Below are 24,921 nucleotides of genomic sequence, written 5' to 3' on the forward strand. Positions count from 1 at the left end.
CACAGGCCTGTGCCACCTTCTCTCTTTTGCGCTGCCCTGTTGCGGTGGGGGGTGGTGTGAAATCCCGTCTGTCTGGAGTCTTCTCATATCCCTCCAGGTGCAGTCAATCTCTCCCTCTTCTGTTGTACCTTATCCCCTTGTTACTGACAATATGGCCCTTGCACTGATAGCTTCCATGTCCCCTGAGAGCTCGTTGGAAATGCACACTCTCTGCCCCCACCTCAGACCTGCTGAACCGGAATCTGGTGGTTCTTACATCCTGTGCACATGAAAATTTGAGAAGCATTGCCTTCACACTTCGCACCCCTTACCATACTGAACACAGTGTAGACGTGCTTGAGTGTTTACTCTTCCCATCCAGACGTTGAGCTCCTGTGGCCTGTGAAGCCTCTATTATCCAACATAGTTCTTAGCATGTTTCAGGCGCTCAAAAGTGTTTGCTGTATTATCTGAAAGGGCCCCTGGTGTTATGTTTGAGATGCTCCTTCAGTCAACATATTCATGAAGTGCCTAACTGTGCATGCTGCTTTCCCAGTGCACGAGGCACCCTGCTGTTGAGTGGGCATCAGCCCCTAACTTTGGCATTGAGAGGTCGGTGGGTGAGATGGATACCCATAATTAATTATGAGACAAGGTGGAGTGTGGTAAATTCTGTAAGTGCCCAGCTGTTACCAGAGGCCTAAGGGAATGCCAAAGGAATGGCAGCTATTTCCAGTTCACAGGATTTGTGATGGTTTCATGGAGAGGATAGTGTCCGATTGGTGCCCTGCACGATGAATAGAACTTTGACAAACAGACTTTGTGGGAGGAGGCATTCCAGGCTGGGGAGAGCCTGTTTAAGGGCCTAGGCATGAAAGTGCACAGACAGGATGTTCCTTGAACAAGTAAGACGTAGAGGTGGAAGGTGTGATTGGGGAGGTGCGTGCGTGTGCACTGAACTCCTGGAATTCTAGTGGTGAGGAGTCTGGACGGGTGAGGAACTGGAAAATCACATGCTATTGTTGCAGTTAGATGTTCAGTGGTTTCTAGGGACTCTGCCCTCATGTCTCCCTCTCTCCCTCTCTCCCATTCTACCTTGCTGGACATGGTGGGAGGCAGGGGAGGGTTTAGAAGCAGTGGGACAGGCCTGAATATTGTAGCTGGCTCTTTACTGGCTCTTTATGGGACCATGGCCCACGTCTTTTTTTAGTCCTAGCTGGTCAGCCACTTCCTCCCTCACCCCCTTCCGGAGTCACTTAGCCAGTGGGGGCTCCCTATAGCTCATCAATAGAGGGTTTCACACAGTGAGCTTTAAGATGCCATCAAAACCCCAGACTGAACCCAGTGTGTTTTATTATGCCTGCTGTCTGCTTCTCAACCCTGTGGGTTTGGGATACTAATCATTTTTCCTTTTGGTGGGATGGACTAACATCCCTCAGCCCATGTTCTGGGCTGGGGGCAGGTCATCCAGCATTCAAAATGAAAGGACACACCCCTACCTTCATTTCCTTACATGCCACCCTGTTAGAAATGCACCTGAACAAGGCAACCATAGTGTGGCTTGTTTATTTCTTCTAGGGTTGGGACTGCACTGTCAGCCTGGACACCAGGTCCTCCTCTGGTCGTCCCTAAGCTTTACCATCTTTTTGTTGAGCCTCTTACTTCAGCTAACTGAATTTCCAGATAAGGTTAGATAGTAACCCACTGAACTTTTTTTTTTTTTTTTTTTAAGGTTATTTTTGAGAGAGAGTGTGTGAGCAGGAGAGAGGCAGAGAGAGATGGGGACAGAGGATCTGAAGTGGGCTCTACATTGACAGCCTGATGTGGGGCTCAAACTCACGAACTGTGAGATTATGACCTGAGCTGAAGTCAGACACTCAGCCGACTGAGCCACCCAGGGGCCCCTAGATAGTAACCCTCTTGATGCTTCAGTGCCTTCCCCCCACCAGCTCTGTCAGTCCTGAGCCAAAAGATCAAGGTTAAAAAGAAGAGATGGCACTCATCAGAAGTTTTGTTATTTGTTTGTATCTCAGATGAAAGACTGAGAGCTATCTCTTAGATGAAATGGGCTCTGGGATTCATTAAGTACACTTGGCAATGAGTTACTGTGTTAAGTGCTAGGACATCATAGCCTTTCCTTTCTGCGGGAAGAACATTCGTTCCGGATGGGGAGACATTCATTAGAGACAATATAAAAATGCTACAAGTTATGCTGGAGGCTTGTACCAGGCACTACAGGATGGAGATGCCCACTGCCTGGGAGTCTCAGAAGCCCCATAGAAGAGGGAGCATTTGAGCTGGATCTTCATAGATGAGCAGTAATTCACCAGGCAGAAAAATATGGGATAAGGATCCCAGCAGAGGAAATAGGGTGATTTAGGGGAATTGCCAAGAGCTGAGAAGAAAGGCATGGTGGGGGATTTGGGGTAGATAGAGGCTAATTCGGGATTTGGATCTGACTTGTAGTCAATAGGGAGCCCAACAAAATGGGGACTGACATGACAGACTCCATTATATTTTGAGTTGATTTATTCAGAAACTTTATTCATTCAACAAATACTGAGCGTTCATTGCCAGAACTAGTCCAGGAAACATACAAAGATTGCTCCCTTGGTAGACCTCGTGATTTAGTAAGATAGGTAAGTTACTTATGTCAGGCCGCCACCATTTGCTCTTGTCAAGGTTGCCCGTGACCTCCACATACAGAATGACCTCCACAGTATAGAACTATTCTGTAACCACAAAGATTTCCCTTGTGTTGCCCCTTTATAGTCACACCCATCCCCCTCCCACCCTCCATCCCTGGTCTCTGGCGGCCACTAATTTGTTCTGCTTCTCTCATTTCAAGAATGCTGTATGAATGGAATCATGAAGTACGTGACGTTTTGAGATTGACTTTTTCTACTCAGCATAATGCCTTTGAGGGCCATCCAGGTTGTTAAATGTACTGATAGTTTTTTACTTAATATTTCTGACTAGTATGCCATAGTGTGGATGTACCATGTTTTGTTTAACCATTTACTGATTGAAAGACATTTAGGTTCTTTCCAGTTTGGGGCTACAAATAAGGCTGCTATGAATATTCATTTACGGGATTTTGCACGAAGGTAGGTTTTCGTTTCTCTGGGATAAATGCCCAAAGAGTACAATTGCTGGGTCATCCAGTAAATTGATTTTTAGTTTTAGCAGACATTGCCAAACTAGTTTCCAGAGTGGCTGTGCCATTTTACATTCATACCAGCATGTATGAATACCATGGTTAATTTTGGGGGTCAAGTTGACTAGACTGTGGTGTCTAGTTGTTTGGCCAAACATCAGTCTGGATGTTGCAGTGAAGGTATTTTTTTGGATGTGGTTAGCATTTAAATTGGTAGACCTTGAGTAAAGCAGATTACCTTCCATAATGTGGGTGGGCCTCATAAAATTGTTGGTCTCAGGAGCAAAAACTGAGGTTTCCTGAAGAAGAAACAATTCTTCGAGATTGTAACATAAAAACCTTGTCTGATTTTCCCACCTGGGGGCCTGCCCTGCTGATTTCACACTCTAGACTGCAACATCAAATCTGATCTGAATCTCCTTCCTGTCAGCCCACCATATAGATTTCAGACTTACCAGCCCCTGTAATTGTGTGAGCCAATTCCTTAAAATCAACCTCCCCTCCCTCTCCCACCTTCCCTCCTTTCTCTGGCTCCCTCCCCATACGTACACACAACACTTCTGTTTATCTGGAGAACCCTGACTAATATAATGAGTGACTGAGTTCTGCATCTTCACCAGCAATTGGTGTTACCACTTTTTTAATAGTAGCCATTGTGTTAAATATATAGTGATATCTAATTGTGACTTTAATTTGCATTTCCCTAACGGGTGGTAGGGTTGAACATCCCATGTATTTATTTGCCAGCTGTATATCCTTTCTGATGAACTGTCTCTTCATGTCTTTTGCCCATTTTCTCGTTGGATTATTTTTGTTAGACAACTGTTGTGCATTTAGTGTTCTTTATGTATTGGAGGTAGGAGTCCTTTGTCAGATGGACTCACATTTGGCAAATAGGTCAAAAATACAGTGTTAAATAGCATCAAGTCCTATATTTGCAAGTAATAATACAAATTTACAAGTGTAATTTGCAAATAACAATACTTTCATTTTTCTTTCAATCCCACACCTCTCAGAGTGAGAGGATTTCTACACTAGCCTAGTCTGCCTTTGTAATGAATCTGATAATTTGCCACTTATTCAGTTCTGGGGAAACCTGTTCCTACCATACAGAAAACATACTCTTTGCTGATCCCCTGTCCTTGGATTCCTGCAGAGAAAGGACAAGATCCAAGATCCAAGATCTGAACTCTTAAGTGAGATCCTGCTGAGTATCCCTATAAAGTATTTTAAGTTTATTTATTTATTTTGAGAGAGAGAGAGTGCATGCATGTGCATCCGAGTGGGGAAGGGGCAGAGAGAGAGGGAAGACAGAGTCCCAGGTGTCCAAGGCAGGCTCCACGATGTCAGCGGGAAGCCCAAAGTGGAGCTTGAAATCATGACTTGAGCGAAATCAAGAGTTGGACACTTATCCACTTAACCAACTGAGCCACCCAGGCACCCCTGAGTGTCTTTTTAATTTAAAAAATGCTTTTATTTCTTTTGTATCATTTAATTTTGAAAAGAAGATTTTCTTTCTTTTTTGAAAAACATATATTTTTTTAAATGTGTATTCATTTTTGAGAGAGAGTGTGCAAGAGAGTGCACACAAGTGGGGGAGGGAAGAGAGAGGAAGACAGAGAATCCAAAGGAGGCTCCTTTGAGGTCAGTGCACAGAGCCTGAAGTGGGGCTCGAGCCCATGAACCATGAGATCATGACATGACCTGAGCTGAAGTTGGATGCTCAACTGACTAAGCCACCCAGGTGCCCCCCCAAAATATTTTCTTAAAGACAATATAAGTCTCCCCATTTCATAGCAGATAAAGTTGAGGCCCAGGGAAATTGGGCCTGTATTTAATTTGCAAATAAAATTTATTTATATTGCAAGTTTGCAAATATTTCTCCCCATCTGTAGATTGTCTTTTCATTCCCCTAAGAGGGTGTTTCATGGCACAAAAGTTTTAAATTGTGATTTAGTCTAATTCATTAAATCTTTTCCTTATGGATTGTAGTTTTCAGTCTCATATCTGATAACTCTTTACCAAGCCCTAGGTCCTGAAGAATTTCTCCTATGTTTTCATCTAAGTTTTATATTTGTAAGTTTTACATTTAAAAATCTATGATCTGGGGTGCCTGGGTGGCTCAGTCTATTAAACATCCGACTCTTGGTCCCCACTCAGGTCAGGGTCTCCTGGTTTGTAGGTTCAAGCCCTGTGTTGGGCTCTGCACTGACAGTGCCGAGCCTACTTTGAATTCTCTCACCCTCTCTCTGCCCCTACCCAACTTGTGCTTGGTTGCTCTCTCAAAATAAATAAATAAACTTAAAAAAAAATTAAAAATCTATGATCCATTTTGAGTTAATTTTTGTGTGTGCTGAGGTGTAAGCTGAAGTTCTTTTCTTTGCCTGTGGATTTCCAACTGCTCAGCCCTATTTGCTGAAAAGACCTATCTTTCCTCCATTTTAGGTACAGATGTTTTCGTACCTTTGTCAGAATTCAGTGGCGGGAGATGCTCAGGTGGCTCATTCGGTTAAGCATCTGATTCTTGATCTCAGCTCAGGTCTTGATCTCAAGGTTGTGAGTTTAAGCCCTGCTTTGGGCTCCATGCTGGGCATGGAGCCTACTAAGAAAAAAAAATCAGTTGGTCATACTTGGGTGGGGTTACTTCTGGGTTCCTAGTTCTCTTCCATTGGTCAAGGTCCCTATCCCTACACCACTTATTCTGGCTATATAGTAAATCTTGAAATGGAGAGAGTGATTCCTCCCACATTATCCTTTTATTATACTATTTTAATTATTATTATTATTTACATTTTAAACCATTTTTAAATGTATAATTCATTTGTCATTATGATGCCAGCAAGTTGGGTCCAGAGACCCAGAGGATGGATGGACTTTAAATGTAAGCCAGCAGGGGGTGCCTGGGTGGCTCAGTCGGTTGAGCTCCGACTTCAGCTCAGGTCATGATCTCACGGTCTGTGAGTTCGAGCCCCGTGTCGGGCTCCGTGCTGACAGCTCAGAGCCTGGAGCCTGCTTCGGATTCTGTGTCGCCCTCTCTCTCTGCCCCTCCCCTGCTCACGCTCTGTCTCTCTCTCTCTCAAAAATAAATAAACATTAAAAAAAATTTTTTTTAAAAAATGTAAGCCAGCAGGAGGTGAAAGCAGAGTTTATTGAAGGTATAGAGAGAGTGCAGGTACAGAGAATCCCAGAGACTCAGAAGGAAAAAGAGGGAGTCTCGTCTTTGCTCATGGTCTTGGGGTTTTTGTTGAAGACTGTGGTGTGGTGGATTACGTGTCCACTCACGCATCCAGGAACTGGTTGGAACAAAGAGGAGGGCCCAGGTGTTATTCCCAGGAGCCATAGGGCCCGGGTGTCAAGATGTCCAGAGCTGTGGTGGTCTGAAATGCGCGTATGAGGGCTTCCCAGCCATTCTCATCTGGTCCTTCCTTAGATGTTATCTATTCTAAAGAAATCATTATTAACTCCTTGTCCCTTACTTACAAGAGGACATATACTATTTGCTTTATAAGGCCTGTGTAAAGTGGGGTGGACGTTTAGGTCCTAGCAAGAATAGAAGTAGGAAAAGGAGTAAAGTGCAGATATTTATGGAATCCTTCAGTCTCCCTCTCTCAATTAAATACACTTAAAATGTGTAACCATCACCCTCGCCCACCGTCTATTACAAACCTTTTTCATCACCCAAAACAGAACCCTGTAACCAATAAGCAATAATTCTCCGTTGCCCCTTCCCCTGTCCCTTTGAGCCTCCTTTTCTGTCTCTGGTTTGCCTATTCTAGACCTCTCCTGTAAGAATCATACAGTATTGGCCTTTGTGTCCGGTTTATTTTGCTTAGTATGATGTTTTGAAGGTTCATCCACATTGTAGTATGTATTCTAATTTAATTCCTTAAAAAAAAAAAAAAAAAGACTTGGGGCACTTGGCTGGCTCAGGCAGTAGAGCATGCAACTCTTGATCTTGGGGTCATAAGTTTAAGCCCCACATTGGGGGCAGCATTTACTTAAAATTTTTAAAAAAGGCTTTATTTTTTAGAGTAGTTTTAGGTTCACAGTAGAATTGATCAGAAGGTGTAGAAATTTCCCGTATACCCACTACCCCCACAGCACACACAGCACCCTTCACTATCAGTTCCTGCACCAGAGTGTGGTACACTTGTCATAATCAAACCCACACGAATACATCATGATCAGAGCTTATGGTGTACATCAAGGTCCCCTCTTAGTCACGTATGTTCTGTGATTTTTGACATGTATAATAACATGTAAGCACCACTATAGTATCATAAAGAATGGTTTCACTGCCCTAAAACCCCTCTGTGCTCTACCTTTCATCTCTCTCTCCCTACACCCACAGGCAACCACTGATCCTTTTATTGTCTCCATAGGTTGCCTTTTCCTGAGTGTTGGAATCCTGTAGTATGTAGCCTTTTCAGATTGGCTTCTTTCACTTAGCAATATACGTTTTAAAGTTCCTCTACATCCTTTCATGGCTTGATAGCTCATTTCTTTTTGCGCTGAATGATATTCCACGTCTGGATGGATGGACCACAGCTTATTTATCCATTCAGCTCCTGAAGGATATCTTCAGGATATCCTTTTAACTTTTGGTAATTATGAATGTGGCTGCTATAAACATTCACGTGAAGGTTTTAGTGCGGACATAGGTTTTTAACTCCTTTGGGGAAATCTCAGGGAGTGTGATTTTAGATTGTATGATAAGAATATGTTTAGTTTTATAAGAAAATGCCAAATTAGGGGCACCTGGGTGGCTCAGTCGGTTAGCGTCCGACTTGGGCTCAGGTCATGATCTCGCAGTTCGTGGGTTTGAGCCCTGCCTCGGGTTCTGTGCTGTTAGCTCGGAGCCTGGAGCCTGCTTTGGATTCTGTGTCTCCTTCTCTCTCTGTTCCTCTCCTGCTCACGCTCTGTCTCTCTCTCCCTCTCTCAAAAATAAATAAAGATTTAAAAATTTTTTCTTTTTAAAGAAAATGCCAAATTGTCTTCCAAAGTGGCTATACCATTTTACATTCCCACCAGCACGAATGAGAGTTCCCGATGCTGCACATCTTTGTCAGCATTTGGTGTTTTCAGTGTTTTGGATTTTGGCCATCATAATAGATGCACAGAGATACTTTTTTTTTAATTTACATTTCCTTGATGACATGGTATGGAACATCTTTTCATATGCGTATTTGCCATCTGTGTATCTTCTTGCTGAGATGTCTGTTAAAATCTTTTGCCTGTTTTTTAAATTCACTTGTTTGTTTTCTTATTGTTAGGTTTTAAGAGTTCTTTGTATGTTTTGAGGGGCTCCTGGGTGGCTCAGTCAGCTCAGGTCATTATCTCTTGGTTTGTGGGTTTGAGCCCCGCATCAGGATCTGTTCTGACAGCTCAGAGCCTGGAGCCTGCTTCAGATTCAGTGTCTCTCTCTCTCTCTCTCTCTCTCTCTCTCTCTCTGCCCCTCCCCTGCTCGTACTCTGCCTCTCTCTGTCTCTCAAAAATAAATAAATGTTAAAAAATTAAAAAAAGTTCTTTGTTTTGATTAACAGCCCTTTATCAGTTAGGTCCTTTGCAAATATTTGCTCCCCATTTATGGCTTATCTTCTCATTCTCTTGATTCATTCCTTTTTAAGGCTAACTAATATTCCATTGTATGTATATGTACCACATTTTGTATACCCATTCATCTATTGATGGAGACCTGGGTGGGCTGTTTCCACCTTTTGGCTATTGTCAATAATGCTGCTGTGAATTTATGGGCATACAAATATCTCTTTGAGACTATGCTTTCGATCCTTTTGGGTATATACCTAGGAGTAGAATTGCTGTGTCATATTATTATTCTATGTTTAAATTTCTGAAGAACCTCCAAACTTTTCCACCATTTTATATTTGCACCAACAGTACAAGCAGTGCACAAGGCTTCTAGTTTCTCCACATCTTCACCAGCACTTGTTATTTTGTTTTTTTGTTTTGTTTTGTTTTGTTTTGGTAATAGCTATCATTGTGGGTGTAAAGTGGTATCTTAATCGTAGTTTTGATTTGCATTTCCCTAATGACTAATAATTTTAAACATTTTTTCATGTGCATATTGACCATTTGCGTGCACTTTATTACTTGAAATTGGTTCAGATTATTTTAGTTCTTTTTCCCATCATATGAATTTTGGGAGGATCTTGTCTGTATCTATAAAAATAATCTCGCTGTGGTTAGGAATTGCATCAGATCCACACATCAGTTGGGGGGACAAATGACCTCTCTTTACTGTGTTGAGTGTTGTAATCCCTTAAGACCTGACTGGTGAGCAGAATGGGGGCCTTGAGACACGACAAGGGCCCAGTCAGAGCTAAAGCCACCCATCTACTAAAGCTGGGAAAGAAGGTCCGCCTTTTCTGATCTTCCCCAGGGCTTTCTCTGGATCACAGTGCTCAGAACTCTGCTCTTAATAGCAGAACTACCCTCAGCAAGACCAACCATTTATTGGCTCATGCAATCCAACTGGAGAAAAGACAGTATTGATGATGTGCCGGGGACTGAAATGCTGTCAACATACTTTCCCTGCATGTTCAATGCGCTCCTCCCGCTGCAGACTGGTTTTTCATACATGGAGGGTGGTGGAGCATCTGATGGGCCCTTGTTATCCTGGGAGGGGATTGTCCCTCTTTCTCATTTGAAAAGTCCTGAGGAAGGGCCTCATTGTTAGGGTTTAAATCATATGTTATATAGTGTGGTTGGAATGAATGTGGAAGTTCCCAGAAGGTAAGGAGCACTAGACAAAGCTGACACGAGACGGAGTCTATAGCTAGTCATGTTTTTGGAAGGTTTTTAGTGGCATGTGTTGAAGCCACAAGTGTTTTCTGTTAACCTTCAAGTAACCTAAAATAGTTTAGTAAGAAATCATCGTTATATTACAGATCATTGATAGCTAATATATGTTATTAGTATACATAGTTACCTAATTATATGGCTATTTAGTGACATATATCTAGTTAAAGGTAAATAATAATAATAAACATATTGTCATTGCAGTAGCCTTCAAGTGTTACACTTATTTGCAGACTTACTGTACCTATTTATATATGTAAGAAAAATTTGAAGGACATGAATAGAAAATCATAATGCCTCCTGCTCAATCTTTTTTTTTTTTTTTTTTTTAATTTATTTTGAGAGAGAGAGAGAGAAAGAGAGCCCGGGAGGGGCAGAGAGACAATCCCAAGCAGGCCCCATACTGTCAGCGTGGAGCCTAACGAACCGTGAGATCATGACCTGAGCCGAAATCAAGAGTCTGAGGCTTAATCAACTGAGCCACCCAGGCGCCCCTCCTGCTCAATTTTTGATAGGCTTTTCTAAATTTAACCAAGAGAACCTGCTGTCCATTTTGACTATAACCTTCAGTGAAACTGCCATCTTTCTGAATGTGCAGTTAATTTATTTTCACAGGGAATTGTTTGTTGACTTTCTAAGTCGCTGTTGAGGATAGAGTTGGTATTTTAATACCAATGACTATTTACTGAGCTATGTGAGGGATGTAGGAGACCCTTTTTGCCCTCAAGGAGTCTGAAGTCTACTAAGGGGGTAAAAACAAAAATACAGTGCTTGTGACTGAGGCTTCATATCTCCAACATGAAATAGCCTTACTTGTCTAAAATCTGAATGAGATTTTGTTTAGGGGTAGAGAGCTGGGTTGAGCTGACTTTGTGTTTGGCAGTTGCTGCATAAGATAGGGGTTTGGTTGATACCTGAGGTAGGAAAACAGATGCTTCAAGGCATCTCCATTCAGTCCACCTCTTCCATTTCTAATGGACAAGGCTGCTTTATTGCTGAAACTGATTAGCATTTAAACTCCATGGGGGTGGGGGTTGGGGCAGAAAGAGAGAATAATTGTGTAACTATGATTAAGAAACTGAAGTTTAAAAAAAAATGACATTGGTGGTGAGTAGGCCTATAACAGGCCATTAATGGCTCAAGTGTGAATGCTTCTATATCGGGCTTAGCTCATTTCCTTTTTTAAAAGGAGCATTTTGTATAAGATACTGTTTATCTCAGTGTTGAATTCCACAAAGTGCAGACAGTTCATACTGGTTCAGTGAGTCTGTGAATACCAGCAAATCAGGTGTGATGTAAGGTGAGGGGGTTCTTAAGTTACAATTGGTATCTTCTCCTTTCTAGAGAATGTATTCCCTCTTCATAATATGTGTTCCCTGTGACTCTAAAGCAGAAATTAGCAAACTTTTTTTTAATTATTTTTTTCTTTTTTTAATGTTTATTTATTTTTAAGAGAGAGAGAGGGACAGAGCACGAGCCAGGGGAGGGGCAGAGAGAGGGGGAGACACAGAATCTGAAGCAAGCTCTGGGCTCTGAGCTGACAGCACAGAGCCCGACATGGGACTCGAACTCACGAACTGTGAGATCATGACCTGAACTGAAGTCAGATGCTTAACCAACTGAGCCACCCAGGCACCCCTTGCAAACTTTTTCTATAAAGGTCCAAACAGTAAATATTTTTGGCTTTGTAGGCCAATGGTCATTGTCATAGCTACTCAACTTTGAGATTGTATGGACATGTCTGTGTTCCAATAAAACTGTATGTGGACACTGAAATTTGGATTTCATATAATTCTCACATGTCATATTAGTCTCATTTTGATTCCCTCCCACCCCCCACCCCCCCAATATATAAAAATGTGAATGGGGCACCTGGGTGGCTCAGTTGGTTGGGCATCCGACTTTGGCTCAGGTCATGATCTCGCGGTCCTTGAGTTCGAGCCCCGCGTCAGGCTCTGTGCTGACATCTCGGAGCCTGGAGCCTGCTTCCGATTCTGTGTCTCCCTCTCTCTCTGCCCCTCCCCCACTCATGCTCTGTCTCTCTCTCTGTCAAAAATAAACATTAAAAAAAATTTTTTTTTAATGTGAAAAACTACACTTAGCTCATGGGCCACACAAAAACAAGAGGCAGGCCAGATTTGGGCCCATAGACTATAGTTTGCTGACCCCTTCTCTAAAGATCTTAAAAATAACTTCTATCGGGGGTGCCTGGCTGGGAGCAAAGGACTCTGGATCTTGGTTTGAGCCCTACGTTTTGGGTGTAGAGGTTACTTAAAAATAAAATATTTATTAAAAAAAGGGGCACCTGGGTGGCTTAGTTGGTGAAGCATCGACTTTGGCTCAGGTCTTGATCTCACTATTTGTGAGTTCAAGCCCTGCATCAGGTTCTGTGTTGGCAGTGCAAAGCCTACTTGGGATTCTCTCTCTCTCCCTCTCTCTCTGCCCCTCCCTGACTCGTGCTTTTTCTCTCTCTTTCTCTTTCTCTCAAAATCAATCAATCAATCAATAAATAAATAGTTAAGAAAACTTCTATACAGTCTTATATTTGAGGACATTTTATTTATTTAACAGTTATATTGCACTTAATATGTGCCATGCACTATTTTAAATGCCTTACAGAGATTAATTTAATCCTCACAATTAACCCCAGGAAAAAGGTACTGTTTAAATTTTTTTTTAATGTTTATTTGTTTTTGAGAGAGACAGAGTGTGAACAGGGGAGGGGCAGAGAGAGAGGGAGACACAGAATCCAAAGTAGGCTCCAGGCTCTGAGCTGATAGCCCAGAGCCTGACGTGGGGCTTAAACTCACGAACCGCAAGATCATGACCTCAGCCAAAGCTGGATGCTTAACTGACTGAGCCACCCAGGCACCCCAAGAAAGGTACTGTTTAATAACATTTTGCAGATGTGTGAATTGAGGCACAGAGAGGTTGAGTGACTAGCCCAGAGTCACACAGCTAGCAAATGGCAGAACCTGGATCTGAACCCAGGTATTCTAGCTCCAGAGTACTTGCTCTTATCTACAATGATATGCTATCTGTCTTAAAGGATTTATAATTGTTGATTTTCTAGCCTAAAGGAATTTTAGAGATTAATCCATCCCTACTACATTTCCATTTTGTAGACACATTCTCACGCACCAGCTTCCTACATAGCCTTTATGATTCAAATTTGTGCCTCAGTAAAATCATGGATTACCACTTATGCACTTTCAGCATCTCTTGTGACTGCCTAAAAGCTTAGTCTTAAATCCCGCTTATCCCAAGGGTAATCTGTCTGCACAGGCTGGGCACTTAACTGTTCCCTTAGTGTTTTATTTATGTTCCTTGTGAGATGTTTGAAGGTAGGAGCAAAAGTATCAAAATGCTTTCCATCAAAGGGAAATCTATTCTGGGCATATCTTTTGCTTTCTTTGGGAACACCTGTCTCAGATTACTCCCAACTCAGATTTTGCCCTGATGCTTTTCCTGCTTGAATAAGCAGCTGGTTGAATCTTGAGCCCCACCTGTCTGTTGATAGGAAACAGAATTTGTGGTGTCATGCTACACTATCCTTGTTGATCTAAAGATACCACCAAAGCAGGGCTGTGAATGGAAAATTTCCCAGTCTTTCCAAGGAAAAAAATGGAAGCTAGGTGTGAATGCATGCGTGTGTGTGTGTGTGTGTGTGTGTGTGTGTGTGTTAAAGCAAGTCAAAATTTAGGTAAATGATGAGGTGCTCAGGTCTTCTGGTTCTTTTTGCTTATAGTCTCAGATTCTACTAACCTCTGATGAAGAGGTTCCTGTGCCACAGGGACTCAGCAGAGTCGTTGCCAGGGGGTCTCATATCCAAATGTGCACCAGTCTGTCAGCCAGATAAATGATACGTTTAAGAGGTGGGCGTAATTACTTTTCAAACATATGTAGGTACCATCATGAGCAAAAAGCAAAGCTTTGCTGAATTCGTGTTAGATGGCTGTTATTAATACAGTTACTACCTATTGAGACACCCGATCCAGTTAGAGCCCCTTATTTACAGATGAAGAAACTGAGGCTCAGGGGTGAAGGGAAGAGATTTGCCTTGGTCACACAGAAAGAGAACAGCTGGCCTGGAAGTTGGCATGGTTTGTATGTACCATATGGCTTGTGCTGTCTCCCTTGGGATGATCAGATAAAGCGATTGGTAAATATTTTGACCTTTCATACTGCGCTGTACTTTCTAATAGAGTGGTTGATCACTGTAACATTTACCAGTATTTATAGTGCTTCTCTTGAGAATTTTAATGTGTTTTTTGGGGGGTTTTTTTGTTGTTTGTTTGTTTTTACTGTATTCCTTGCTATACCAGCATTAAGTAGTAATCCTACCTGGAAATCCAGTCCAACCTAGAAGCAAAGCATAGGAGAATTGGGCAGCTTGCTTATGTCTGTAGTAGAGCTGGCTCTAAAACTCAAGGTTTAATCTCTATGAATCAGACTGAACTTGTGAGGATTTTAGTTATTTATATCTTAGCCTTCTATGGCTGTTACTCTCAGCTGGGTGTAAAAACAAACTTTTGTTAAATCTCTGCTAAGTGCCTGGCAGTGTGCTAGGGTATTTTCACATGTATTACCTACCTATCACTTAATTTAATAAGACCAGTGTTGCAATTCTGAGGCTCTGCTCAGAAAAAGCTAAATAGCTTCAATCTGCTCCAGAGCCCATCCATCTAGTCATTGATTTATTCATCTATTTACTGTTGTGGAGCACCAACATCAGGTTTGCAAATGTGCGCTTGAGTCATGTCCCATTGGTGGCCAAGCTGGGACAAATCAGCACAGATCCATTCCTCCAACAAGACTCAGGATTGGCAGTAACATCAGCATGGTCTGCACAGGGCAACACTTTTTTCCCACTAGAACTTCAGGAATTTGGAGTGACCCTGCTGATTTGGTCGAATGACGTTCGCAGCAGCCATTCTTGTACATCTTTCTATTTGATCTTCTTAAAAACTCTTAATAAGTCAGATGAATAGGGACGATCTCATAAGTTGAGAAGCCAAACATGGAGGAGGCCTGTATGAGGTGACCTTGCTAGCACGGGCTGGGCCTTCTAGCTTGCACGTTTGTGTCACGTGGCCATGTGTTATGGTTACATGGCATCATGAGCCACCGCTGCCCCCACGCTCTTCTCTTCCTTCAGGCGGCTCCTTGCTTCTCTTCTTTTCTTTTCCTTCCTGTACTTTCCTTCTGTTGCCTTGCAGATGCGTCCCCAGTAGGTAGGCTTTGACTGTCAGAGTTCCACAAGGCTTCTTATACCCTTTTTGCGCTCTAAGCTCTCCCTCAGTGACCTCTTCTTGTCTCTACACTGACAACTCCAAAAAGTGTCATTTGAGCCTAGACTCCATCTCTCTGTGTTCCGGATGTAGCCATCCACTTACTACACGGTATCTGTTCGGATGCCTCCCAGGCACTCAGTGGCAGCTTGTCCCAAACTTGACTCCATCTTCTACCCCTAACATAGCCCTTCTGTGTCATTTCTCATCTAAGTGAATGGCAACTCCCAGTTCATGCTCTGCCTGCAGAGAATGGCCCCATGGCCTTAGAGACCCTTCCTTGTACTGTTTCCTGGTTTCCTAACACTCTTAAAGTAAAATGTAGAATTTCTGAGTGCCCTATCTACTTTTCCAGCTTCACATCACATCACTTTCCTTTTCATATCTGTACTTGCATCATGGAGGCCACTTTGATTTTTAACGACTATCGATGGAATAGTGTGTTCATGATTTTTAAAACCAAGTATAGAGGAGTTGCAATACATGTGGATTTATGTTACCCTTACCTTCTTCCCCTTCATTTAACCCCATTAGCTCTTAATTTTCCCAACAAAGCTATTAACAGACATTATAAGTTACAGGGGCTTCATAATTAAAAAAAAAAAAAACACCATGCAGAGGAACTCTATAGGTGAGCTTCAGTCTCTTCAGATCCTACTGTGCAGAACCCCTGCTTAGAAAGAGGTTCTGATTCCACTCTTTGTAGAAGCCAGATGGCCTGAGTGCCGAGTCTTTGCTGCAGTTTTAGTGGAAGTTGGTTGGGTTTTCAGTTGGAATTGGTGTTTTTTTCTCAGAAGCACACTTATGTACCTAGAGAGTCCTGGGATTGCCCCTAATTTGCTTTGTAGATGCTAGTCATCGCATACCATTCCAGAGCGGTTAAGTGGCTGGTGCTGATCCATGCGCTTACTAAGGAGTAGTGTGAGCACAGGCACTAGGAGTGTGCTGTGTGCACAAAGACCTGATGTCCTGATCCAACCCAGGCAGCTCCATATGTGGTCATGCATTTAACTCTTTCAGTTCAGAGTGTTTCATTATACCACATATTTACTTTTTTCCTTCTGCCCTAGCTTGGACTTGGAACCTAGCTCTTTCCAATACTTTAAATTAATGGTCTGATTCCGTTCTAGTGGTGCCACCAAAGCACCCTTGCTTTATTCCTTTTTTTTTTTTTTAAATGAACTTTTTATTTTGAGATAATTGTAGATTTGGATGTAGTTATTTGAAATGATAACAGTGCAGGGCGCCTGAGTGGCTCATTCGGTTGAGCGTCCAACTCTTGATTTCGACTCAGGTCATGATCCCAGGGTCATGGGATGGAGCCCCACATGAAGCTCCATACTGAGCGTGGTACCTGCTTAAGATTCTCTCTCCCTCCCTCCCTCCCTCCCTCCCTCCCTCCCTCCCTCCCCCCTCCCTCCCTCGCTCCCTCTCCCCCACTCTCCCCCACTCTCCCTCCCTCTCCTTGTGCCCCCTCCCCCATGCATGCTGTCTCTCTCTAAAATAAAAATAAGTGAAAAGAGGAAATAATAACAGGGAGATCCTGTTTACCCTTTACCCAGTTTCCCCCATGGTAATCTTACAAAACTTCAGTACAACATCACAACTAAGATTTTGACATTGATATAATTCACCACTCTTACTCAGATAACCCCAGCTTTACTTTTATTCACTGGTGTGTATATGTGTGTTTAGTTCTATCTAATTTTTTTTATCGTGTGTAGGTTTTTTTATTTTTTCAAAAATTTCCCACATGGCTGAGAACTTGAGCTGGGAGGAGGTGTTTATTTACTGGGTCCCTCTCAAACTCCACTAGTAAACAGCTCAAGCATAATTCCTTCTCTTTTACATAATAGCTACTTAATTTTCAGGCAAGTTATTTAACTTCTAAATCTTCGTTTCCTCTTTTACAAAATGGAATTCACAGTAGCTACTTAATGCACAGGTTTCTATGAGGGCCAAAATGAGAAAATAATGCATAATGGGTACTTAACAAAAAGGAATTCAGTAAATGATCATCTCTCTCTATCTCTGTCTCTCTTTCTTTTCCTTTTTTTTTTTTTTTTAAAGAAAGTGTGCGCAAGCTGCAGAGAGAAGCAGGCGGGGGGTGGGGGGGGGGGAGAGAGAGAGAGAGAGAGAGAGAGAGAGAGGGAGAGGGAGAGAGAGAAAGAGAGAATCTTAAGCAGGCTCACACTCAGCACACAGCCCTGAGGGGGCTTGATCCCATGGCCGTGGAATCATGACCTGAGCCAAAACCAAGAGTTGGTCATTCAGCCGACTGAGCTACGCAGACAGGCACCCCTGATCATCTCATTTTTTAAGTGATTTTTTAAAACTGAGATTACAAATGAGAGTATTTGGGTTTTTTAAAGCTTTTCACAAAAATGTGGTATCTTAGGGTTATAGAATTGGAAGATCCCTTAATAGGTTTGGGACTGGTGAAGAACCGCCCTAAACATTCTTAGGTGATAGGACCTTATTCTTTGTAATAAACTAAAATCTGCCTCCCTGTCATTTCTGGATCTGCCCTCATCCATGTGATGGCCCTTCTAGGGTTTGAGGACAGCTGCTATGTCCCCCTTCCCAAATTATCTTTTACAAATGGGCTATCCTTTAGCCATTCCTCTTAAGATGTAGCTTCCAGACCTTCCCCCAGCTTGGTCTCCCTCTTCTGGATAAAGACAAATTTGTTGTCCCCTTTAACAAAATACAGAGTTCAGTTGTAATCTGGCTAACGTATCCCAAGATAGGCCTGCCTTCTCTTTACCTGAGCTTTTTGGGGAAACCAGGTCACCTAGTTTATACATGTACCGTTTGTTCTTTTGTCTTCTGTCTACTTCCCAGATGAAAAATAAATGCATGGCAGTTTAACACAGCTAATTGAACACACATTTTAACCCCCGTGCTCTGCTGTAATCCCATTAAAATGATAGTAAGAGGGAGAAGAGGTATCAGTAGTTGAGAGGTCAATGGAATGTTGACACCAGAAAGTAGGAAGTGTGGTGAGCTTTGAGGGCCAGAGGAACTGAAAGTGCCTGCCAGGGGGAGAGACTAAGAAGAAAGAGGATTTGTAATGCAGAACCCTGGAATAGTTCCAGAATTAGAGAAACAAAATACTGAAAACAGGAAGATTAGTTGAAAGTCTGTGTGAAAAGCAATTAGTTGCCTACAACTCCTCCCCCACTCTCCCAGGAGACCAGAATTTCAGTCTTACATATTGAACCAGAGGCATACCAAGGATAGAAGAGGGGATGGAATATGGTACAAAACTGAAAATAAAGGCTTTAAGGCAGAGGTCTAAATAGTGAGTGGTAGGACCATCACCTCTCTAACCTACTTTTCAGAATATCTGCAGGCGGGCACTCCCATCCAAGAGATTGGAAGATCCATCTCTGATAAAGTTTGCCACAGAGAAAAAGTTCCAAAGATACTATTTTTAGGGGTCCTCAGTAGAATGGCAGGGTCTTGCTTGGTCACCCCAATGTGAAGTCCACAAGTTGATAAGCCTTGTTCTCCCACACAGAACTTTCAAACAGTTTCTAAAAATATCAGCAGTTAGGGGTGCCTGGTTGGCTCAGTCGGTTGAGCATCTGACTTCGGTTCAGGTTATGATCTCACGGTTCGTGGGTTTGAGCCCATGTCAGGCTCTGTGCTGACAGCTCAGAGCCTGGAGCCTGCTTCAGATTCTGTGTCTCCCTCTCTCTCTCTCTCTCTCTCTCTGCCCCTCCCTTGCTCACACTCTGTCTGTCTCTCTCTCAAAATTTAAACATTAAAAAAAAATTTTTTTTAAAGTATCAGCAGATAGCCACTGTCACGAGGCATTTAAAGCAAGCCTCTAACATAAAAGACAGAGACCAAAACAAATGGGGGAGAAAAGAACTCAGAGGAATAACAATAAAAGCAGGGAGGAAGAAGAAAAAAAGAAGAAAAAAATTTAACATTTTAAAAAAAGGTTATTTATTTATTTTCAGAGTCTCAGAAAAGAGAGAGCATGGAGGAGGGGAAGAGAGAGTGAGAATCCCAAGCAGGTTCCACGCCAGTGGTGCAGAGCCCACACAGGGCTTGATCTCATGGCCATGAGATCATGACTTGAGCTGAAGTCTAGAGTCAGACACTTAACCAAATAAGCCACCCAGGTGCCCCTAACTATAATATTGAGAGAGGTTAGAGAAAATACTGCATTTGTGAAAGATGAATAAGATTCTTTCAGTAAAAAGCTGGATGGGGGAGACCTTCAGAAAACAAGAAGGGCCTCTTGGAAATTAAAAATACACCATAGCCTTATAAAAAGCTACAACACAGAAATATTGAAAGATAAAGTTGAAGAAGATTCCCAGGAGACTGACCAAATGAAAGAGATGGGAAATGGGGAACAGGTGAAAAAAATAGAGGATCATGGGGTGCCTCAGTGGCTCAGTCAGTTGAGCATCTGACTTTGGCTTGGGTCATGATCTCACGGTTCATAGGTTTGAGCCCCATGTCGGGCTCTATGCTGACAGCTCAGGTCCTGGAGCCTGCTTCGGATTCTGTATCTCCCTCTCTCTCTGCCCCTTGCCCCTCCCCCCTCAAAAATAAACATTAAAAAAAATTTTTTTTTTAATATAGGCACATTCCAAGAGGCCTAACATCCGACTAATAGAAATTTTGGAAAAGAAAAAATAGACGATAGAGAGGAGGAAATTATCAAAGAAATAGGATGGAAAAGTATTCTGAGAACTAGAATCAAGTCTGTGGATTGATAAAGCACGCTGAATAAAGGACACCAAGAGCAAGGTATAATCCTGTTAGATTCAGAACTCTGAGAATAAAGAGAAAGTACTAAAAGCTTCTAGAGAGAGCAGTCACATACTGAGGGTTAGTGATCAGAAGGGCATTAAATTCCTCAAAAGCAACAAAGTAGAAGACATTGGAGCAATGCCTTTAGAATTCTGATAGAAAAATATATTCCCAACTTAGAATTTTATAGCCAGCTAAACTGTCACCCAGGTTTAAGGCTAATAAAGACGTTTTCAAACATATTGTGCATATGCCCTATGATATTCTGATATAATAAGAATATGTATTTGGTCTTTTTCCCTGGTTTCTGGCACAGAGCTCCTCAAACCCTTGGAATTTCCTGAATAGGGGTGATAAAAGCATCTTTTGTTATAATATTTGGTCTTTGTTCCCAGTTCCTGACACAAAAACTTCTAAAACCCTTGGAATTTCCTGAGTGATAGGTGTGTCCTTTGTTATTCATAACAAATCTCTTTCAGCCACGCCTGGGTTTATGCTAATAAGGTGACTCTTTGTGGGCCCCTAGATAGCTTCAGGATGGGGGCTGGTTCCCAGAGGAGACAACCATGTGATTAGAGGGTTGGAATTTCAGTCCCACCCTTTGACCCTTGGGGACCTTCCAGCTTAGTGAAGGTAGCCATGTGTGAGGAGAGTGGCACACATAAGGACAGAAGCTCCTGTGCTCCGGACCCATCTAGACTTTGCCCTATGTACCTCTTCATCTGGCTGTTCTTTTGTATCCCTTTACACTGTCCCTTTATGGTGTATCCCTTTATGATTACACCAGTAACAGTAGGTAATCCATTTTCCCTGAGTTCTGTGAGCCATTTTAGTAAATTATTACACCTGAGAAGTGGGTTGTGGGGAATACTCCCCCCTCAACCCTGCCTCCACTTTATCACCAATTGCTCAGAAGTACATGTGGCCCAGCCAGACAAGCCAACCCTGAGACAGTGTAGGAGGGACAGCACAAGGGTGTGAGCACCAGGAGGCAGGGATCACTGGGGGCTGTTTGTAGTTAGGCTGCCACAAGTAATAACTAGAAGTGAAAACTCAAGAACTATTATAGGGATATTACTTAGAAAGGTGAGATAGGGGCACCTGGGTGGCTCATTCGGTTAAGGGTCGGACTTCGGCTCAGGGCATGATCTCATGGTTCGTGAGTGTGAGCCCCACGTTGGGCTCTGTGCTGACAGCTCAGAGCCTGGAGCCTGCTTCAGATTCTGTGCCTCTCTCTCTGACCCTCCTCTGCTTACATTCTGTCTCTCTCAAAAGTAAATAAACATTAAAAATTAAAAAAAAAAAAAAAAAAGAAAAGAAAGAAAGGTGAGATAAATACCAGAAGAAAGAAGTTGTCCCTGAGAGCAGGAATCAGGGAACCAGAAACTGCTGGTGTGAAAAACCTTGTAGAACAACTTTAAGAAATATTTCCAGGGGCATCTGGATGGTTTAGTAGGTTAAGCGTCCAACTTCAGCTCAGGTCATGATCTCCCAGTTCAGGAGTTTGAGCCCTGTATTGGGCTCTGCGCTGACCCTGCAGAGACTCCTTGGGATTCTTTCTGTGCCCCTGTCCCATCCCACGTGCTGTCTCTTAAAATAAATAAGTAAACTTAAAATATATATATATTTCCTTTTTTTTTTTTTTTAATTTCTGACCCCCCGCCCCAGAGCACACAGCCATTTAATGCCCCTGAACACCAGTAGGAGAGCAACACGTAGATTATGTGAGGAACTCATAGAATCTGAATCAGTGAGGCCCCTTCAGTGTTTGGAAGATGGTGTGATCTTAAAGAACAGCTTCCAGATAATAAACCTAAAGTGGTACAAAAGAGGCCATAGTGACAGAACCTGAACTAGAACCCTTAAATAAATGTGACCCGGGGAAGAGCATTGGGTAGTGAGATGCTCTGGCATTTCTCTAATGTGGAACTGGGCAGGGAGGGTGGGGGGGAGACTGTTCTTTCTGAAGACTAGAAAGTTCTTAAGTGGAAATGTTTATGTGGTTTGAAGCTATAAATGGCAAAGCTTGTGAAAAAGACTATCCTTTTGACAGATAGTTGGAAAGCTCTTTATAGGACTCCCCAGGCTAAGGATGTGTCTCCTTAGTGAGGGTTTGACACACTTTGGAGAGAGTCTCTGTCCCTGTGTGGCCTGAGCCTTGTGGGCCATGCAGAGCCCCTGCCAGTACACAGCACCAGCCATTTGAGCTGGTTGTTGTCCCAGGACCCCCCAACATTTGTGCCCACAATGCTTGCTTTGTCCTTCATCCCCACATGTGCCCCTATTCAAGTCTGGTCTTGTTTCTCCTTATCTCTTCCTGTCACTGTGTATTTACCCTTCTCGAGCCTGCTGTCAGGAGCTCCAGGGTTCTTGGACAGTTTGTCAATTCCATCTGCCTTTAATCGGGATCAGGATAACATGAGAAATCAGGTGTTTGAGTTGGCGGCGAGTTGGGAACAGTGCAGTGAGACTGCCATATAAGTAAAAACTACCACTGGAAGCATTCAGTCTTCTAACTTTTTAACCATTTTAATGCCTCATTAAGATGTATTGCTTACATTCTTCTACTATAACTGAGTGTGTTGAATTGAAAATCTCAGGGTCTCCATGACAGGCTCAGCTCTCATGTACTGGGATGCCTCCAGTACCATTGCAAGGGGCAGAAGCTTAAGCGGGGGAAGGGGCAGTTTGGGTTTTGGATGTGCGTTCCTCAGTGTCTCTGTTTATATTTCACTCTGCCCACAGATTGGGGACCACAAATTCAGTGCCCACCGGATCGTCCTAGCGGCCTCAATCCCGTACTTCCACGCTATGTTTACAAATGACATGATGGAGTGCAAGCAGGATGAGATTGTAATGCAAGGAATGGACCCAAGGTACTCCATGTCTCCGCTAGGTCTCACAGCCTGCAGTGCCACTGGGGGGCCTGCAGCGGGACGCGGCATCTAGCGCAGCTGTGCGCACACAGTAGGTGATTTGGTAAACCAGTTAGAACCTCTGCCCAGTGGCCCGAGACAGGGTTAAATTGAGGAGAGTTTTTTTGATGCGTTTTTACTCTATTAGAGTAACACATTTAATAGGAACTAGACCGAGATATTTTTTATAACTAGGACTGGGTACAAGGTGCTGGAATACTATTCTGTGTGCTTTTTTGTGCCAGCCATTGTAGCTGGCAAAACAGTTTTTCAAATAAGTGTCTTCATTCATTACCCTCCTTACCAGTCTAGAAGTGTTATCCATCAGAACTTCCTGCATTTGTACTCTCTACAGTGGTAGCTACTAGCCATACATAGCTACTGAGCACTTGAATTTTAACTAGTGGGATAAAGGAGCTGAATTTAAAATGTTTTAAATTTAATTGTAATTAATACAGTTTTTAAATGGCCACGTGTGACTGGTGACTACTCTATTGAGACAACACAGATTCAGAAGATGGCAAGATTGTGGTTATTTGATGGTTGAGAACATTGATGTCCAAAGAGGTCAGGCCCAAAAGTGATCCCATCTAAATTTCTTCCACTGTCCAATACAGCCCTTCCTAGCAAACAGTTATTGGCCTCAAATGTCAGTACTGCCGCTAGATGAATTTGTGCTAGATGAATTTTTGGGGACGGAAGGCAGTACCATAACCCCTGAAATCATGCCATTTAGGCACTTACTTAAAGTTGTCCTTACATGTAGAGTTGCTTACTACTGGACCCTCTACATGGAAATACTTTCCTGATTACTGCATGCAGACTTTATGTAAACATATCCCATAGTATGCCTTTTTGGGCCTCGAAAGGGAAATGGATGTTTATGTGACTGATTCTATGCAAGTCTATGAACTGAGAATGTATGTTTATAACCTAGGCTGTATCCAGGGGCCCGCTGCACACCTACTATGTGCCTGGCACTGTTCTGAGATCTGGAAATGCAGTAGCGAACAAAACACACAGGGTGACTCAGGGCCATGACATTCTTGTTGGAGAAGAAATAATAAACGAAACAGGGACTCTAAAACGTCAGCCAGTAACCTGTCATTTGTTGCCTACCTTCTTAATCTCACAGTGATGGAAAGAAGGGGTAAGGGAGCCAGGAAACTGTAGTACGCTCTGACTGATTGAAGGTGATCTGCCCCAGCACATGGGGAGGATTTATATACCCAGTGCAAGGCAGAAATCTCAGGCCAGCTCCCTCTAAGGAAAGACACAGAAGTGGGTGTGCAAGGGCAGCTATGCACTCTCTTCTCTCAGGTCTGTGTCTGAAGGAGCTGTGCTCATCAGCACGCACAGCGCACGCGCTTCATTTAAAAGAGGTAGACTGAGCACCTGTTATGTGTGCTGCTGTAGACACTGAGGAATAGCACTGAGAAGACAGCACCTCTTATTGTACCAGCTTTCTAGTCGTGAGCATCAGGCAATAAACATGCACATGCATCATATGGCTGGCAAGTGAAAGTGATATGAGAAAAGTAAAGCAAATGAAGGTGGGCTTCTGTGCTGTTCCAGGGTGATCAGGGAAGGCTTCTGTGATGAGGTGACATTTGAGCTGAGACCTTAATTAAAGTGAGGGAGTGAGCCATCTGGGGAAAGAGACCTCCAAATAGAGGAGCAGCCAGTGCAAAGGCCCTGCGGTGAGAGTGTGTTTGGCATATTAGAATGGAGTGAGGGCTAAGAGTAGAAGGTGATGAGGTCAGAGAGCTGGAGAGGGGTCAGACCACATAAGGCCCTAGAAACAGAATTTGGATTTCATGCTCAGTGGGAATAGAAAGGCAGAAAAGTTTGTTGGAATCTCATTCTGGAAATTTATCTCGAAGAAATAATAAGAAACATTATTTATGATTGCAATACAATGAATGCTATGAGCTATTATGCCTACCAATAAAGGAAATAAATTATAGCTTGTTTATGTGTTGAA

At 42.8% G+C, this 24,921-nt stretch overlaps 1 protein-coding gene across 4 annotated transcripts in view; it reads left to right on the forward strand.

Annotated features, from left to right (window-relative positions):
• KLHL18 (kelch like family member 18) overlaps window positions 1-24,921 on the forward strand; it is a 55,130-nt gene that overhangs the window by 10,034 nt on the left and 20,175 nt on the right. For 3 of the 4 annotated variants that reach the window (XM_019416626.2, XM_019416627.2, XM_019416628.2), the window contains one exon: window positions 22,768-22,898. The exons of the other annotated variant lie outside the window; for it this stretch is intronic. In XM_019416626.2, coding sequence (XP_019272171.1) covers window positions 22,768-22,898 — 131 coding nt within the window. The remainder of the gene's footprint in view (window positions 1-22,767; window positions 22,899-24,921) is intronic. 4 annotated transcript variants of the gene reach the window in all.

Source organism: Panthera pardus, unplaced genomic scaffold (assembly GCF_024362965.1).
Source record: "Panthera pardus isolate Hobbes unplaced genomic scaffold, ASM2436296v1 HiC_scaffold_8, whole genome shotgun sequence".
Classification (NCBI taxonomy): domain Eukaryota; kingdom Metazoa; phylum Chordata; class Mammalia; order Carnivora; family Felidae; genus Panthera; species Panthera pardus.